Here is a 12,495-nt window from a genome sequence, read left to right on the forward strand (position 1 = left end):
CAACCAATCCCATTCTCGTGATATTCGTACCCGTTATCCTTCGATTATTCGTAAATAATCTTACCAACCAACAAATCGGTGATCTTCATTTTATTCCTTAATTTCTCATTTCCTTTTCTCGGTTATGACTAATTTCGCAAACAATTTTTGCAAGAATATACAAAAATTTCCATAAGTAAAACGTGAACACTAAACACATACCATTTATTCTAGATTCCTAGTCAAACCAAGCTAATGGGTACAAGCTGGTCAACAGGGGCGGCTACATTGCAAAAACATGCACGCAAATTTCCTTCCTCAAGCTTAAAATTATTAAATTAATATTAATTAGTCTTATAAACATACTTCTTTATTTTTTTTAATAAAAAATATATGAGGCAAAGAAGAAACTGTTAATCGCTTCTTCTTCAAAGTTTGGTTTGGTCTATGCTAGCAGGCCTTGCACTTCAAAGACATTCCAGTATATGAAATACTTTTTAGCCCTTTTCGATTCGTTTCTTTAATCCCATTCAGTTCAATCATTATGGTTTCATTGATATGTTCTTATCAAGTTAAATTGTAAATATTTTCCTATACGAAGAAGAATCAAGATTAGTTGGATGAACATGTCGGACGATGAAAACGATTCATGGCGCTTTGCTTTGTTCGTATTCGCAGTATTGGTCATAGGTAATTATCCAGAACCACTTTTTTTTTTTTCTAATATTTAAGTCTCAATTCTGTTTCCATTTTCATGCATGATAGCCTGAGACTGTATTACTTATTGCAGCTACACATGTTGCTGGAGATTCTCTGGAAACTGACAGAGAAGTCTTATCGAACCTGAGATCGTTCCTGGAGAACAACAATCCCGTGAACGAAGGACATTACATGCAATGGAATCAAAGCTCAAGCCCCTGTGAATGGCCTGGGATCATTTGCTCTCCGGATAAGGCAAGAGTCAATGGCCTTAATCTCACTGACTGGAACATTTCTGGTGACATATTCAACAACTTCTCTGCTTTGACACAACTCTCTTATCTTGATCTCTCCAGAAACACCTTTTCTGGATCAATCCCGGATGATTTAAGCAGCTGCCGAAGCCTGAAGTACCTCAACTTATCACATAATATTCTTAGTGGGGAGCTCAACTTAAGTGGGTTGAGGAGTTTGGAGATTCTTGATTTGTCTGTAAATAGGATTCATGGTGAAATTTCGTTCAGCTTCCCCGCAATTTGTGAGAAATTGGTGGTGGCTAATCTTTCGTTGAATAATCTCACTGGAAGGATTGATGCTTGCTTTGATGGATGTCTAAATTTGATGTATCTGGACTTGAGCTCTAATAACTTCAGGGGCAATATATGGAATGGTTTGGCACAGCTTGTGGAGTTTTCAGTTTCTGAGAATGTTCTTAGTGGGGTTGTTTCCTCTTCAGTTTTAAAAGAGAATTGTAGTCTTGAGATTTTCGACTTGTCAGGAAATGAATTCATTGGCGATTTTCCTGGAGAGGTCTCTAACTGCAGGAATTTGGTTGTCCTGAATTTGTTTGGAAACAATTTTTCTGGGCCAATTCCAGCAGAGATAGGCTCAATTTCTGGTCTTGAGGCCTTGTTCTTGGGTAAAAACAACTTCTTGAGCGTGATTCCTGAATCTCTTTTGAATCTGAGTAAGTTGGAGGTTCTGGATTTGAGCAGCAACAATTTCGGAGGGGAAGTGCAAAAGATATTTGGAAGATTCACCCAAGTGAAGATTCTTGCATTGCACAGCAATTCCTACATCGACGGGATGAATTCTTCAGGCATTCTAAAGCTGCCAAATATTTCCAGACTAGACCTCAGCCACAACAATTTCACAGGTCCATTACCAGTTGAAATCTCTCAAATGCGAAGCTTGAAGTTCTTGATCCTGGCACATAACCGGTTCAATGGCTCCATACCAGCAGTATACGGAAACATGCCTAATCTACAAACTCTTGATCTCTCCTTCAATGAATTGACTGGACCAATACCGCCCTCCATTGGAAACTTGACCTCTCTCTTGTGGCTAATGCTTGCAAACAATTCACTCAGTGGTGAAATCCCGCGTGAGATTGGGAACTGCACCAGCTTGTTGTGGCTGAACCTTTCCAACAACAAGCTTTCCGGGAACATCCCACCTGAAGTGATGACTATTGGGAGGAACGCAAGACCAACATTTGAAGCAAACCAAAGAAACGGTGAGCGGACAATTGCTGGCTCTAGCGAGTGCTTGTCGATGAAGAGATGGATTCCTGCAGACTACCCACCATTCAGTTTTGTGTATACTATCCTCACAAGGAAGAGTTGCAGAAGCTTGTGGGATCGGTTACTCAAAGGCACTGGCATCTTCCCAGTTTGCCTTCCAGGTTTGGCATCGCGTACATTTCAAATCACAGGCTATCTTCAACTTTCTGGGAATCAGCTATCTGGAGAGCTGTCTCCAGATATTGGTAAGCTGCAAAATTTCAGTATGGTGCATTTGGGTTTCAATCAGTTTGATGGGAAGCTGCCTTCGCAATTTGATCAGTTGCCCCTTATAGTTCTAAACCTCACTCGAAACAACTTTTCGGGTGAAATTCCCTCAGAATTTGGGAATATCAAATGCTTGCAGAATCTTGATTTGTCTTACAACAATTTTTCTGGCCCATTCCCTGCTAGCTTCAACAATTTGACGGAGCTGAGCAAGTTAAACATCTCATACAACCCACTCGTCTCTGGCACAATTCCATCAACTGGGCAGCTAGCAACGTTTGAGAAAACATCTTACCTTGGAGATCCGCTCCTGGACCTTCCAGATTTCATAGAGAATGGCCCCCATCATGGACATAAATATCCCAATTCCAATGGAAGGACAGGGAATAATACTAAGTTGACAATAATTCTAGCTTTTCTAGCTTTACTAATGGCCTGCTTGATATGTGGAGTTTTGTCAATTATTATCTATATGCTAGTAAAACGTCCAGCAGAACAACAGGGATATCTCTTGGAGGGTATGAAGTATCGACATGATCTCGCTTCGAGCTCGGGAGGATCGTCACCATGGCTATCAGACACTGTTAAGGTCATCCGTTTGGACAAAACAGCATTCACATACTCTGACATTTTGAAGGCCACGGTAAAATTTTCGGAAGATAGGATAATTGGAAAGGGCGGATTTGGCACCGTGTATCGCGGGGTCTTGCCTGATGGCAGAGAAGTGGCAGTGAAGAAGCTACAAAGAGAAGGGCTTGAGGGTGAAAGGGAATTCCGCGCTGAAATGGAGGTACTAAGTGGCAATGGCTTTGGTTGGCCACATCCAAATCTTGTTACACTTTACGGATGGTGCCTTGATGGATCAGAGAAAATACTGGTTTATGAGTACATGGAAGGCGGGAGCTTGGAGGACATTATATCAGATAGAACGAGACTAACATGGCGGAGACGTCTAGACATAGCAATTGACGTGGCGCGAGCATTAGTTTTCCTACACCACGAGTGCTATCCTCCTATAGTCCATCGCGATGTCAAGGCCAGCAATGTGTTACTTGACAAAGAAGGAAAGGCACTAGTTACAGATTTTGGCCTTGCCAGAGTTGTGAGTGCAGGGGATAGTCATGTGAGCACAACGATTGCTGGGACAGTTGGTTATGTAGCACCAGAATACGGGCAGACCTGGCAAGCGACAACAAAAGGCGACGTGTATAGCTTCGGAGTGTTGGCAATGGAACTAGCAACTGGGAGGAGGGCATTGGAAGGAGGGGAAGAATGTTTGGTGGAATGGGGAAGAAGGGTGATGGGATATGGGAGACATGGACCGGGAAGAGCGGTTATACCAGTAGTTCTATTGGGGTCCGGGCTAGCTGAAGGCGCGGAGGAGATGTCTGAGTTGCTTAGGATAGGGGTAAGGTGCACAGCAGAGGCACCAAATGCTAGACCAAACGTGAAGGAGGTGCTAGCTATGTTAATCAAGATACTGCCTCACTGTGATTGAAGTTTTTGGGATTTGAGATAGATTGTTTCAGAAATTGTCAATAACTTACTCTACATTCTTATGTAATACAAAAATGAGCAAGTGTAGATGTGATGGACACAAAAATACGATTCGTCTCATTCTTCTTGTACACAACATTTATGATTCTTATGCGTTAAAAAACAAATTTAATTGGACTTTGTTCGCTGATGTCTTATGTGCCACGGCCATGCTTTTTAGACCTATACAATTGTTGCCAATGTATAATGACTAAAATACCCTTAGACAAAAATTGCAATGCCAATTACATGCATGGACACATGGACACATTTCGCACATGATTCATGAACCCCTCTGCCGAAATCCAGTACTCTCTGTTTCTTTCCAAATTCAAGGCTTTAGAAAGCATTCTCATCCCAGCTGGGTAAGCATTATTTTCTAACATTTTTTCCATTTTCATTTCCCGGAAAAAAAAAAAGAAAAATGCTTAATTTTTTACTGTTTTTGTTGTCAACAGGATCACTTCCTGGACAAGTTTTTTTTTTTTTTTTTTTCGGGTTCTCTCTTCTAAGTGCTGCGCACTCCACTCTTCCAGGAAAGAAAGAATGAAAAGTCAGCCTTTTTTTTTTTTTCGTTTCCACGTTTTAGATCAATGAAAGAAACAACTGAGGTTTTTGTAATATATATGCATGATAAATTACTTTGGGTTGCTTTTGTTTTACGTTTTGATTAGCTGCTCTGGTGGTTTTTTTTTTTTTTTTTAATTAACAAGTAATGCTTCATAAACGAATGTGAAAAATATTCCCTTTTTTACTCTGTTTATTACAAGAACAAGAAGCGTTGACATATACACTAGTAACTTGTTCAGTTTTCCAGACAGTCCCATAGGTTTTTAATGGGTACTTATTATACACATGGTGTATAATCAATAGCGAATTCGTATGCCAAATTTGCAGAGCTTATGACAGAGAGAGAAATCGACGCTGAAAGCAGAGGACGAATGATCACTGCAGAGCTTGCTATCTTAAGAGAGCTGGCATTTCGGAGAAAGGTTTTCCTGTTGCGGTCTCAACATGATGATGGCCTTGAGAAAAAAGAGAAAGGCCTCGCTCCATTGCAGGTGAGTAGGGTTTTTGCAAATGTGAATCATTGCAGTTGATTATTTAGAAGATTTTATTCGACTAGCTTTCCATATTTGTTTTCATGGAATTTGGAATTTGTGTTGGGAGGTCTTGGCTCATGATTTTTAAGTATCCAACTCTAAAAAATTATCTTTTGAGCTGCTGGACCTTGGTCCTTTCGGACAACACGACACACCAGAGTTGTTCCACCCCCACATTTCGACTACTAGTCTAACTTTGATACCAATTGATGGGGGGAGATTAGTCTAAGATTTTTAAGTATTCAACCCAAAAAACATAACCATCAATAATAAAGAGTGACCTATATCTTTATAAATTCAAGTATCTTTCTTTATTAGCCAATGTGAGACACTACTCAATAATTTAAAATGAACTCATTCCATTGCATTGCATGGTGCCAATTTTCTATAGTCTTAATAATTGATTGCTTGCATGATATGTCAAATGTGAATTGTATTGTTTTATTGCTGTCAAAGGAAAACCAAGAACGACCAACCCCACAATCAAGCCTTTGTATGAGCCCAAGTCAAATTCCGGGTCCAAGTCCACCATCAAGTTCAAGCCCTAGGCTTTCTGGAATGAAACGACCAACCCCAACAAGCACTGCAGATGCAGAATGCTCATCTCCTGAGCTGCCGCAGTCATTGGATAGTCATCCCGAGCATGCAATTCAAGCTGACAGCAATTTTTGCTCGATCTGCCATGTGCCTTGCTCTTCTGCCTTCAACTATAACCAACATCTAAAAGGTCGTAAGCACAAGGCTAAGCTACAGGAGTTGAAATTAAATGGGAATAGTTTCGGTGAAGATGGTAAAGTAGCTAACGGGAAAGGATGGTGCATGGATGGAAATTCATTCAAGATACATTTAGCTCAAAAGCACCTAGAAGAAAGAAACAAAACGGAACTCACTGCAAAGAGTCTTGTTAAGGTAGGAGAGAAGCAAACATGGTGTCGTTTGTGTAATATTGGGTTTTCAAGCGAAGAGTTGTTCCGGCTGCACTTAAATGCTAAAAAGCACAAGGCTTTACAAAGGGCGAAATGCACTTTGAAAGGCGGTGGAGAGCAAAAATGGTGCAAATTGTGTGATGTTTGGTGCCCAAATGGAGATGCATTCAAGATGCACCTTGATGGTAAAAACCATATCCTTCGACTCTATGAAATTGAGAAGAACAGAAGGGCCGAAAACTTGGGAAGCTATAGTGGGAAGGCCTGATCAGAAAGAATTATGGAAATGGAAGATGCTGTCATCAAGAATCAGTAGTTTTGTCACATATTATTGGCAAATATTTAATCCTGTTTGATCCTTTTAGCCATGATTAGCTTTTGTTTCCTCTTAGTTTTACTAGGAGAACTATAAGAAACGCTCAAACAATTCACAGGATCTACTTTGATACCAAAAAAAAAAAAAAGGAAGAAGAAGAAGTTCCTTTTGCTACTGAATTGATGCTGAATGAACATCTCCAAGAGTGTGCTGGCATAGATCTTTTAGTTTTATGAACTGTTCCATTATGATATCTTCTTTCATCAGATTTAATCTTCAACACATGAATCTTATTATACTGAGGCTTTTTAGTTTCTTATCAATATATGAATGTTTTAGTAATTGAGAGCCTTGGGGCTCGTTAATGAGCACAAGGAAACTGTGATTTTTCCTTTCTTTATTTTTTCCCCCTCAACCCTGTTTGGAAATCCTGATTGCTTGTAGTATTCATTCTGCAAATAATGTTGGCCATTTCTGCAAAGCTGAATTCTTGAGGGCCATGAATTACGAGGGACGTGAAAACAGGTCATATTGCTTGTCCTTCCTGGGTCAGGCTGAAGAACAGGATACAAAGACACTCATCATTCTGACAAAATAAGTATTGCTTAATTTATAAATAGGCCCCCCTGACTTAAATGCGGAAGGATATTTTATAATCACCCAGATTTGTAGGCAATTCTGTCTCTTTCCTGTAATTCTTCGTTGTAAAATAGAACGATAACACTTATCTTATTGTGGATATGCATGCACAAGGAAATCCATACATGATTTTCTGGGGTTTATTTGGATTTGGAGCATAACCTACATATGTGCCAAGGGTAGCTAAAAGACAAGCACATGCTCATGCACATCAATGCTTCTTGATGCATTCCCTGACTTCATAGATTTAATGATGGACATATGGTCTCAAATTGTCCAGATTGGAATCGCATTTTCCGGGATTCGTAAAGGCTGCATTACCAATGATGCTCATTTGTCCTGTTTTTTAGACCCATGAGATAAAAGTAGAATGATTGTCCTTCTAGTACAACACTACTAAATTTCCAAAAAAATTCTAAGCGATGATGATGATAATGATGATGATGAATCCATATAACAAGATATACACACAATTTGCTACCTATAGTTTTCTGGTAAAGCTTCAATTTTCAGGTGCGCAAATGGTGTGAAGACATGGATGTAAAGATAGACATCTTTACCATACGTCACATGATTACTGTTTGGAGAAAACACTCAAGTGCTTCTCCACTATCAGAAAAAGGCAAAAGCCAAAATAGATGGGAATTAGGATGTCTCACTCTCTTTAATTCTATTTAAACTTGAGCATGCATGAAGGCAAAACCATAACAAAGAGAAAGGAGAAAATGGAGAAGTCTTCTTATGAGTGTGTTAAGAAAGCTTATAAAGATGTTTCCCTTCAAGAACTTAGAGATAGGCTTGCTGAGTTTGCTGAAGTAAGAGGGTGGAAACAGTATCACAGTCCTAGAAACCTTCTTTTGGCACTTGTAAGACATTTCAATGTCCATTTTTAAACTGTAAAAAAAGGTTTCTCGTTATGGTTTGATTGGTGATTTGATTTGATTCTTTGTGCAGGTGGGAGAGGTGGGGGAGCTATCCGAGATATTTCAATGGAGAGGAGAAGTTGCAAGAGGGCTACCAAACTGGAGTTCTGATGATAAGGAACATTTAGAAGAGGAGCTCTCTGATGTTCTGCTTTATCTGATTCAACTTGCTGATGTTTGTGGCCTTGATCTTGGCCAGGCAGCACTTGCAAAGATTGTTAAGAATGCTAGAAAGTACCCAGTGATTAATCAGAAGTCTTCCTAGAAAGTTTTGTGCTCATGGGTACTTTGTATTTTTCCACGTCTTATGTTTGTGTCTTGGTATCTTTTTCACTGCTTTCATTTCCAGGCTTTGACTTGTATGATCAAGTTTTATAATATTGAAGTTTTGAAATAATCTCTCTTTTTGAATCTAAAGCTCATTATTCAACTTCAATGTTACAGGGCTAATTAGAGCCATCAGCCTTGATGCTTTCATTCTGGAATTTGACCCCAAGTTAGTTGGCTTAACAGTCAAATCTTACAACCATAAAACTAAAAAGTAAATAGGGATGAAAATTGATTAGTTAGTCCTCGTGGACACTAAACAACCTGTAGTTGCCTCACCTATCATGCTTGAGGACAAGCATATCAAACCCACTCCATTAATATCTTGATGGGCTTTGTTTATCTGCTGATACTGCTAATTATTTAGATCCTCCAAGTTGTACATACAAAAAGACCACGAAAAAATGCTAAAGAAAGATAAACAAACGTGTTAGCTGTGCTAACATGGAAAGCACTTTCGAATGAGCCAATGAACACTTGTAGCTGAGGATGCTTCCTCACTGTAGGTTTGGCAACACCGCAATCTTGCTGCTTGCATGATAATGATTGACTCCTTTGTCATTTTCAATACGATCACAGACAAATTAATTGCATATCAACATTCACCAAAAAATTATTGGAATCAATGAGAGCAGCCCTATCCGATAAAATTAATTTTCTTGTTAGATAAGAGTTTCTACGAATCAATTAATATTATTGTTAGAAATTTATTAGAATTAAAACCTTGTTTAATATTGAGATTGAAATTATAATATTAAAATATTTAATAAACACTATCTACTGTGTCTTAAAAGTTAAGTTATTTTTAATTCTATATTTATAAAATTATTTATAAATTATATTTACTATTCACTATTAAATTTTTTTTTATAATTATAATTTTTTTCTACGATAAAATACTGTAATACCAAGCAGGATTTAGATTTAATGAGCTCAACTTTCCAATAGCATGTCAAGTGAAATGAAATATAGATGTAATAATGCAAAATTGGCAATGGTAGGTCAAAATTTGAGAAATTGGACAGGAATTTTCGGCTAGCCCTAGGAGGAGTAGGCATAGCCAGAAACTTTGGACAAGCTATTGACATTGGCGGCATCCGAGTCCCACAACTTTTATCTCTCTTCTGTTGGAGATGGTTGGTGAATAGTTAAATATAGTGGAGCTTGAAACTGGAAAATTATATATTCTTATTAAACCAAGATCGGATGATTTGTCTTCGAGCATTTTCTCAGAAAAATAGCTAAAATTCCCTATACATTTGATCAATTTGGTTATAAGTTAACCAATTATTTTTACAATTTATTTAATAAATTGACACATAAGATGCCACATCATTATGTATCCGAATTTCGTATTTCAAATGAATAAGCATAATGTTATTCTAAAATTATATTGCAATCTACTTATATTTATATTTAAAAATTTTCCGTAGCTTCTTAAACGAGTTATAGGATTATACAAACCATATATAATGTACATTCAATTCTAAATCAACATTCATAAATTTATCATTTATCATCAATTTTCAGAAGCTGGAGAAAAGAAAAGAGAAAAAAAAAAAAATTGAGAGTTTGATTTCCAAAATAGCTAAACGGATCGTGGCTTCGAGCTCCCAGTGGGCCCAGAAGAGCTTGGGCCGAGTGTCCAGCCAGGATGCGCTCTCAATAGGCTCGTGCAGCGCAGTCGATTGCTGTCCCCCTCCGGGGTCCACCTCAACAGAACGCCTGATTTTCGGTTTTCCTCTTCCCATATCACGTTGTGGGGCCCACCAAGGCCTGGTGCCCCTTAGGAAAACGAAAATCCGACTCCCAGGAAAATGACCCTCCAGTCCAACGGGGCCGAATGGTAATTTCGTAGAAACAGTGTGGTAAAATCCATGGTTCAATGCGATGCTGATGTCTGGGCAATGTAAAATGTAGTCGAAACCAATTTCAATCAGCGCCGTTTCACATGGAGACGTGGTTACACTCCAAAACGGAAAGAATCTGTCAAGGGAGTGTCCACTCTCACCAATTTATTAAATTTAATAGATTTCACAGTGAGATTCATTATTTTATTATACAATAAAGTATTGTTAACTTAAGATGTCTCACCACTGCGGACACCACATTTTTTGGGGGGCCTAAGTCTTTATTCCCTCAATTTTTTTTAAAATTCCAAAGCAATAAATCTTCAGTCGAGCCAATAGTTTTTTTTTTTTTTTAATTTAAAAGATAGATACATATATTCTTATTACATAACCTATAGATATTTTGAAATGAAAAAAAAAATAAAATAAAGTCAAATATACACAATAACTCGCAATTACATAATTATTAAGTCTATGCAACTTAAGATTTAAATAATCTGAGTTCAGAGTTTGTTATAATTTTCTCTCATTAGCTCTCTATCATTAATTCTTTGTAATTTTTGTTAAAAAGTTAGTCTTGTCATCTCATTTACTCTAGATGTGCTGTTCGACTAAACTTACACCCTCCAAAGTCCAAACTTTACTATCAGAGTAAGTGAAGGAGAGAACAAGTAACTTAGAAGAGAAGGAATAAACCAAAAATAGTTGACGAGGTGCTAAATTAAGCAAGGATTGTATCAATTGGGAGAATTGACCACGACGATGGCTTGGGGGGCAAAAAAAGAAAGAAACAAAAAAAAAAAAAACAACCTGCTTTTTATTTGAAAATAATATGGTGGGCATTGGGCAATGGCCAATGGGTATTCCCCAATAGGTTTTCTTCACATGGAAGGTTTAGAAAAAAATTTTTTTTTTTTTAAGAATTTAGAAAATTATTTTCTTTTCACCGAAATTTCCTCACTATCAATCACTTTCTTGTGATAGGATGACTGAATTTGACTTTTACATGAGAATTATATTATATTTTTTAACTTAAACATTATCTATGTACAGGAATTGCAAAATTATTCCTTAACCCGGAAATTCGTCAGTAAAAATTTATCTCGTGCAAGTAATTTTATGGGTTGCGGACGGATTTAATATTTCAAATGCAAACACACCGTAGATTACGGGTAGATTTAGTATTGAGAGAAAAAATAGTGATGATGATTAAAAGATAGAGCAAGGCATTGATATTAGTGATGATGATTTACCTATTTTTGTTAGATTATTACATCTTATTTGTTTGATTTGATGTTGAAATTTTAATTTTTTTTATTTACATTGATAAAATGTAGCATTGAGTATTGCATGCAGATTTTTTAGGCTATTGTTATAAATTTATAGTTTGAATTTGTAAAATTTAAGTTTTTATGTATTTGTAAAGTATTTTTTAATATTTGTGATTTCAAATGATAAAACTCTTAAAAAAATCTACTATAGGTTACGGGTGAGTCTGATCATTTTTAAAAGCCGTAGTGGGTAGTTTTTTCTTTAAAAAAAAATTGTTGCAGGTTAGGGACAAATTGGTAATTTAATTTTTTTTGTGGGTATGGATTTAGTAAAGGCAAATCTACAATGGGTGGTATCATTACCATCCCTATGGTAATATATTAGTTAAACTTTGGATTATATCAGAGATCCGAGTTACATGAATAATGAAATCATTTGAATATCAACTTGTATGATTGTTTATATAACTATCATATTAATGAGTTACTAATATTTATCATGAAATGGTAAATTTTGCAATTCATGAAAAAAAAAAAAGTAAAATTGAATGACTAACATGATTTAACAATTATAAAAAAGTTCCCACATCAGTTGACAGTTGTACTCAAATACTGAGAAAATAATTGAGATTCCTATCATATTTAATAATAATAATCATAATAATAATTGCACTAACAAACAAAAAAAAATATAGATTTTAATATACTAACAAACAAAAAAACATAGTCTCTAATGAATTAATATCCATATTTTTTTTTGTATTTTACTGTACATTCTCACTTAAATAAGGTGAAGGATTTATATTGAAAAAAATGAATATATTATATTAAGTACAATTATATCCAAGATGGATTTAGACCTGATTAATATTTATTTTTCTTAATCATGCTTCTTATAAAAGCATTTGATATCCAAGAATGAAATAATATCTTGATCATTTACCAAACCACAAAGATATCAATATTCTTTTCTTAAATAAACAACGTAAAACTATAAAAATTAGATAAGATTGAATTGATTTAGTGTCAAGGAATTATTATGATTTTGTTAAAGCAGCGTTTTCATGTTGAGTGAACATTAATTCCTCTTTGGCAGGAAGCTATACTTGGAAAACAATAGCATATTGCCAATTCAG

At 36.5% G+C, this 12,495-nt stretch overlaps 3 protein-coding genes across 3 annotated transcripts; all 3 read left to right on the forward strand.

Annotated features, from left to right (window-relative positions):
• Window positions 1–375: 375 nt before the first annotated feature.
• LOC102607543 (probable LRR receptor-like serine/threonine-protein kinase At1g74360) lies at window positions 376–4,155 on the forward strand. Its single transcript, XM_006477541.4, has 2 exons — window positions 376–669; window positions 770–4,155. The coding sequence occupies exons 1-2, from the start codon at window positions 600–602 to the stop codon at window positions 3,964–3,966; spliced, it is 3,267 nt and encodes a 1,088-aa protein (XP_006477604.2). The 5' UTR covers window positions 376–599; the 3' UTR covers window positions 3,967–4,155.
• A 129-nt stretch (window positions 4,156–4,284) lies between these two features.
• LOC112498319 (uncharacterized) lies at window positions 4,285–6,582 on the forward strand. Its single transcript, XM_052438626.1, has 3 exons — window positions 4,285–4,557; window positions 4,902–5,065; window positions 5,564–6,582. Exons 1-3 carry the CDS (start codon window positions 4,551–4,553, stop codon window positions 6,299–6,301), a joined length of 909 nt encoding a protein of 302 aa, XP_052294586.1. The 5' UTR covers window positions 4,285–4,550; the 3' UTR covers window positions 6,302–6,582.
• A 911-nt stretch (window positions 6,583–7,493) lies between these two features.
• Window positions 7,494–8,330, forward strand: LOC102607840 (uncharacterized). The gene is made up of 2 exons (XM_006477542.4): window positions 7,494–7,854; window positions 7,943–8,330. The coding sequence occupies exons 1-2, from the start codon at window positions 7,675–7,677 to the stop codon at window positions 8,174–8,176; spliced, it is 414 nt and encodes a 137-aa protein (XP_006477605.2). The 5' UTR covers window positions 7,494–7,674; the 3' UTR covers window positions 8,177–8,330.
• The last annotated feature ends 4,165 nt before the right edge of the window (window positions 8,331–12,495 follow it).

This window comes from Citrus sinensis, chromosome 3 (assembly GCF_022201045.2).
Source record: "Citrus sinensis cultivar Valencia sweet orange chromosome 3, DVS_A1.0, whole genome shotgun sequence".
Lineage (NCBI taxonomy): Eukaryota > Viridiplantae > Streptophyta > Magnoliopsida > Sapindales > Rutaceae > Citrus > Citrus sinensis.

Excerpts from the sequence above, each read along its gene's own strand:
- LOC102607840 (XM_006477542.4), top strand. The coding sequence starts at position 7,675 with ATGCATGAAGGCAAAACCATAACAAAGAGAAAGGAGAAAATGGAGAAG. Across the intron at positions 7,855-7,942 it reads GAAACCTTCTTTTGGCACTT|GTGGGAGAGGTGGGGGAGCT; the intron begins GTAAGACATTTC and ends TTCTTTGTGCAG.
- LOC112498319 (XM_052438626.1), top strand. Across the intron at positions 5,066-5,563 it reads AAGGCCTCGCTCCATTGCAG|GAAAACCAAGAACGACCAAC; the intron begins GTGAGTAGGGTT and ends TTGCTGTCAAAG.
- LOC102607543 (XM_006477541.4), top strand. The coding sequence starts at position 600 with ATGAACATGTCGGACGATGAAAACGATTCATGGCGCTTTGCTTTGTTC. Across the intron at positions 670-769 it reads ATTCGCAGTATTGGTCATAG|CTACACATGTTGCTGGAGAT; the intron begins GTAATTATCCAG and ends TACTTATTGCAG.